General features: G+C 34.7%; 1 protein-coding gene across 3 annotated transcripts in view; it reads left to right on the top strand.

The window, feature by feature from the left end:
• Nucleotides 1-6,129, top strand: part of SUCO (SUN domain containing ossification factor) — an 86,321-nt gene extending 80,192 nt beyond the window's left edge. Inside the window, exons 19-20 of one of the 3 annotated variants that reach the window (XM_074222036.1) lie at nucleotides 2,376-2,463; nucleotides 5,922-6,123. In XM_074222036.1, the coding sequence (XP_074078137.1) occupies nucleotides 2,376-2,463; nucleotides 5,922-6,059 (226 nt within the window). In that variant the 3' untranslated portion in view covers nucleotides 6,060-6,123. Of the gene's footprint in view, nucleotides 1-2,375; nucleotides 2,464-5,921 lie in introns of all 3 variants that reach the window. The other 2 variants (XM_074222035.1, XM_074222034.1) reach the window with 2 other exon arrangements.

Genomic DNA, 6,129 nt, shown 5'->3' on the forward strand with positions numbered 1-6,129 from the left:
ACAGTCATTGTGTTTTTTCATCATTCAGTTTCACTTATTTAACTGTTCTTTGTTAGCCTTCACTTTCTTCTGTTTATTTTGTTGTCTTTGTATATATTCCAGATTTTGCTTACTTCAACTTTTATCAGTTAATGCAATTTTCTCTATCTTTGCTATATTAATCATTTCATCACAATAATATTCCATTACAGTCATGTACCACACAGTGTGTTTCGTCATTGTCTGGCCATTGGACTGGACTTTTAATAAATCCTGATTGTAACTCTCTCATACCATAACTGGGGAAAGAAGATACATAGGAGATCAGTCTCCCTATAATATGTTATATAAACAAGATACGTACAGTGATGAAAAGTAAGGGGAAAGTGAAGGGTGAAACTCTCAGGCAAATCCTTTCAGCAATATAGCTTACAGAACAGACATTATTACTTTTGCCCATCTTTGGTAGGATTCTTTGAAATTAAAGAGAGCAATGGATTTGGATTCAGGCAGCCATATATCCAGCCCCAACCTCACCTCCATGGAGCTCTGGTGTGAGCCTATAATCCCTGAACTAGGCAGATCTTCAACTTTCCTCATCTCTCTGCCTCTGTGTTGCTGCTTTTTCTGTGATACTGGTCAGACCTCAGATCCAGGTTTTAAACTAAGGTTACTTTCCCCTGGGATAAACTGAGGGAGAGCCCCCAAATCCATTATTTCTTTTTAACTATTAAAAATCAGAGTGCCATTTTTGCTTTTCCATGGTAAGGATGTATGCTTGCTCATTTTTCCTTCCTCGCTTTGTCCCTGCCAGCTCTTTAGAGGAGCTCATTAGAAGCAATTCTGCATATTGATGGAAAATTTAGAAGAACTTAATGTGGGAGGTGAGTCCCTTGTGGAACTGCAGAATGCTCCATGCTGGACTCTTGAGGATGGGCTGACTTTACCTGGTTCCCTTGCATCTGTTCTCCTGTAGCCCTCCATAGCATTTTGTTGGAGTTTTGAGTTTGCCTTTCAAGCTTAGCCCTCCACAGTGTCTTCTCACTGTTAACTAAATGGTTGAAGAACCAGCTTTGTGATCAGCTGGAGTGGGGGACTGCTTCAGGAATGGAAGCATCGGATCTTAGAAAAATCTTGATATTTTTTTCCATTCTTTTCATTACCTCCCACTTCTTCTGGGTCCAGCTATACATTAGTCAGATGAGTTCTTCCAGGTCATTATTCTAACTTCAGTGTGTCCTTTAGGAGTGCCCCAGGAAATAGTTAGATGCAGTAAGGGAAGCAGAGAAGACACAATGAATAGAACCTGATTTCAAATCCTGCCTTACACACTTAAACAAATAACCATGACGTCTCTCACCTCACTTTTCTCATCTGTAAAATGGGGATGAATTGCATTTGCTGAGAGTTGCTGTGAGGTTAAAATGAGATATATTATTTTATTTTGCAACCATTAGCAACAAATGCTAGTTATTAGTAATACTGATAATGACCTGTCCATGATCCTTATATGATTTTCTTAATCCTGGGAGATAAGAAATTTAGCTTTCATTTTTCTTTGGAAAGACAGAACTTTGGGTTCATAATGTTGCATATTCTTTAGATGTAACTGCAAGTTGACACAGGTTGATTAAATATTTTTTCTTCTTTATATGAATTGACTGCAAGATAGGAATTGGCTATATGAATGACTGTCGAATACAAAAGCATTTGGCCTTCACAAAATATTATAACCTGGATGATAACAATTGAATATGCTCCAGTCCAGGACCATCTCCCTCTCCACCTCTACTTCAGGAGATTTTTTTTTTTTTGGTATGCCCAAAGCACCTAACAGAATTCTTGATACATGATAGATAATTGCTATTGGCAGACACATGAGAATTAAAATATAGTTTCAGATATGACTACCAATCCTCCTTCAAATGTTTGAAAATAATGATCAGGGGAGACTTACATGGTGTTGGCAATTTCAGAACTGGACCTTAGAAAAATGGTAGCATTTCAGTAGACCAGGTTAGGGGAGAAGTTACATTTAGTGAGACACCACTGTCAGGTCACACCTCCTGTTTCCTGTCACTTGACTTATCCTTTTATTGTGTTCCAAAATCATCTATCATTATCTATCCGGTATGCTTCATCTCCCCAAATAAAACCTCAAACCAAATAAAAGCCTTAGACCACTGAGGATCGAATATGATGTTATCACTAAAGAGCAGTTTCTAGCATATCCCCAGAACCTCTTTTCTTTATATTTATAAGTAGCACAATAAATAATCAGTGAATACAAGAGTTGTCAATGATGGAGAAAATGAAGGATTTGAAAATGGGTTATATATAAAATAAATAAATTAGGGGAAAATGAAAATTAATTTAAAACTATATTCATTTTGCAGGTATCGAAAACAAATGGAAGAAATGCAAAAGGCCTTTAATAAAACTATAATTAAACTTCAGAACACTTCTCGAATAGCTGAGGAACAGGTAATTAGTCTTTCTAGCCATTATAATAAATTTTGGTAAATAGCTTACTGATAAAATAGAAAAAATATTTATTGTATTTAGAGTTGGTAGACTCTCAAGGCCTTTCTTGGCAGACTGTGTAGCTATCAGCTTTAGGAATTTCAGTGTAGTTTCTTCATAATAAATAATATTTGAAATATGATTATTCCTAAAAAAAGTCGGTTTGGGTCTTTTGGAATCATGATGCTTTTCAATTTGATATCTCAGAATGCTAGGTAAGAGAATGCCTATTAACCAGAAAAAGATCTTTTCCTTCCTGAATACATATTGTACTTTGCATTATGGTTAGTTATGTACCTAATTTTATCTATTCCTTGAGGGCAAATTGGCCCTACTTCAGAATATTTGCAAGTGGAATTAAATGAGATAAAGCTGAACAGGGTATGCATGTTTCCCTTTGACATACTGTTACCTTGCACACTGTAGACACTTTGGATGAATGAAATAAATTGGAAGAGTAAGCAAACAAAAAATGACTTCATCTTATAAAGCTATTATTCAAGGGAAAAAAAAACCAGGAAAAGAGAATGATCCCAGAGCATCTATGAGTGAAATCATAAAAAAAAAATAGTTGGACACAAATTATGTGAGAAATCCTGAAAAGATGAAGCTAAAGCTTTTAAAAAGGGTTTAAAAATGTTTTTGTCATTAAAATGAGAATATCAAAAACTAGAAAAGAAATAAGAACTTTGGAAGAAAGATTGGGAAGGAAATTATCATTGGTTAAAGTCCCTGAAAAATTGAACAGACTGCATTGAAGTCATAATTAAATATTAAGTCAAATATTAAAACAATCAAAAGACTTAAAAATGTAATTTATCTTATAGCAAAAACAACTAACCTGAAAAAAACAAAAGAATTCGCAAATCACATAAATGCCATAAACAAAGACTAGATACATCTTTTTTTTTAATGTAATTTTTCCAGTTACATGTAGTGATAGTTTTCAATATTCATCTTTTTGTAAGTTTTTTGAGTTCCACATTTTTCTAACTTCCTTCCTCCCTCCTCTCCTCTCCCCATGACAACCAGCAATCTTATATAGATTAAACATGTACAATCACAGCATATTTCCATATTGGGTCATGTTGTAAAAGAAGAATCAAAATCAAAGAGGGAAAGCATGAGAAAATGGGGGGGGAGGTAAAACAAGTTTTAAAAAAGTGAAAATAGTATGCTTTGGTCTACATTCAGATTCAATTTTTTTTCCCTTTGGATGTAGATAGCATTCTTTACCACAAGTTTTAGAATTGCCCTTGATCACTGAACAGCTGAGGAGAACTGCCTCCATCATAATTGATTCTCATGCTGTGTTGCTGTTACTGTGTACGATATTCTCCTGGTTCTGCTCCTTTTACTTGGCTTCAGCTCTTGCGAGTCTTTTCCAGGCTTTTCTGAAGAGCATCTGCTCATGATTTCTTTAAAGAACAGTAGAGCTCCATTACATTCATATACCAGAACTTGGTCAGTCATTCCCCAATTGATGGACATCCACTCAATTTCTTTGACTCTATAAAAAGAGTTGCTGGGAATATTTTTGTACATGTGAGTCTTTTCTTCCTTTTCATGATCTCTTTGGGATACAGGCCCAGTTGCCTGTATTGCTGGATCAAAGGGTAGGTCCAGTTTTATTGCCCTTTGGACATAATTCCAAATTACTCTCCAGAATGGTTGGATCAGTTCACAACTCCACCAACAATGTGTTAGTATCCTAGTTTTCCCTCATCCCCTCCAATATTGATTGTTATCTTTTTTTGTCATTTTATCCAGTCTGATAGGTTGTGAAGTAGTATCTCAGAGTTGTTTTAATTTGCATTTCTCTAATCAGTAATGATTTAGAGCATTTTTTGCATGGCTTGCTAGATTTAATTTCTTTATCTGAAAGCTTCTTCATAAACTTTGACCTTTTTCAATTTGGGAATGACTTGTATTCTTATAAATTTGACTCAGTTCTCTAGAATAGATATATCATGTTTCAAGAAACCTTAAAACTATACTGAGCTATTAGAAACAAGAGGACAAAGGAAATAGAATTTACCAGTCACTTCTTGAAAGAAACCCCCCAAATGAAACTCAGAAATAGCAAAGCCAAAATCCAGAGCTTTAAGGTCAAAGTAAAAAATACTGAAAACCAGAAGGAAAGGAGCCATAATCAGATTCTCACATATTTTAACAGCCACCACTATGAAGGAATAAAGAGGTTGGAATATGATGTTCCAGAGGGCAAAAGATGAAAAGATTTTACAATCCAGAATAACTTAGCAAAACTAAGCATAGAATCCTATGGGGATGATGAGATAGATAATTTTCAGGCATTTCTGGTGAAAAGATCAGAGCTGTTTTAAAGTTTGGACATTCAAATGCAAGATTTTAAGAAAAATAAAAAGACAGAAATGAACAATGATAAGGACCCAAGCATTCTAATTTGGGGGGGTAGATGTTACATGTAGTTATAGAGGAAGTCTGATTAGAAGGCTTGGCTTTCTGCTATGTCTTGATCTTGAAGTATGGAAGGGCAGCTAGGTGGTACAGTGACTAGAGCCCCTCCAAAGTCAGGAGGACTTAGCTCAAATGTGACAGACATTTGATATTTGCTCTGGGATCTTAGGCAAGTTACTTAACCCTGTTGCCTTCCAAAATACATTTTAAAAAAGCACATATGGAAGAAAACATTGGTGGGGAGGGAAAAAAAGATTTGAGGAAAATTATCTTGCATAATTGAAGTGTATAAATAGCCATCCAAATAAACAAGATGGGGCTTGGGATGGGAACCCCTGGCAATTAAATATTTAACTGAATTGGTCACCACACACATGAAGAGTTGAGTACAAAAATAAATCTCACTCATTAGGAAAAATAGGACAGAAAGAGGCGAGTTGGGGGAAAGGGGATTAAGGGGAGTAGATTAAATTCTAAGTATGTGCAAAAATATTTATATAAGGGAAAGCTCATAAATTGGGTGAATGAGTTAGGCTAAATAAAAGTGATGTAATTCATTTGTTCTGTAAGATGCAGAGATGATCTAGAGTTTTAAGATTATATGTTTCTATGTATCTTTTGGAATTATTTTTTTTTGTATAGCCACAATTCTTTAATTCACAGTTCAAAAATTGACTTGTAATTCTTGTCAAGTCTTCAATTTATAGAATAATGCTACAGGTGGATGAAGAAGGTTTTTTTTAATTAATCTGGTGGTGGTTCTTTAAAAAAATGGTTGTTTCTGATCAGCTATTCTATGTTTCTTGTTATATATAAAATTTATTTGTGTTTATATTCAGAATAACTTATTTGAGAACTGAAAAAGCTTGCATTGACTTAAAATTTCATATAGCAAAATCTAAAACAAAACACAAAAATTATATTCCAATTATATCCCCACAAATTTAACTGAGAACAAAAATGTCAATTACTTTTAACAGGATCAGCGACAAACTGAAGCTATCCAATTGCTGCAGGCACAGCTGACCAACATGACACAACTAGTTTCTAATTTATCAACGACAGTATCAGAACTAAAACGTGAGGTAATTATTAATATGGTGAGACATAGTCCATAACTGAAAATTGTTGTAAGGATGAAAGTCAAAGAGTCTAAGAACTTTCTCAGAAATAGATTGTCTGGTGAGT

This window comes from Macrotis lagotis, chromosome 2 (assembly GCF_037893015.1).
Source record: "Macrotis lagotis isolate mMagLag1 chromosome 2, bilby.v1.9.chrom.fasta, whole genome shotgun sequence".
NCBI lineage: Eukaryota > Metazoa > Chordata > Mammalia > Peramelemorphia > Peramelidae > Macrotis > Macrotis lagotis.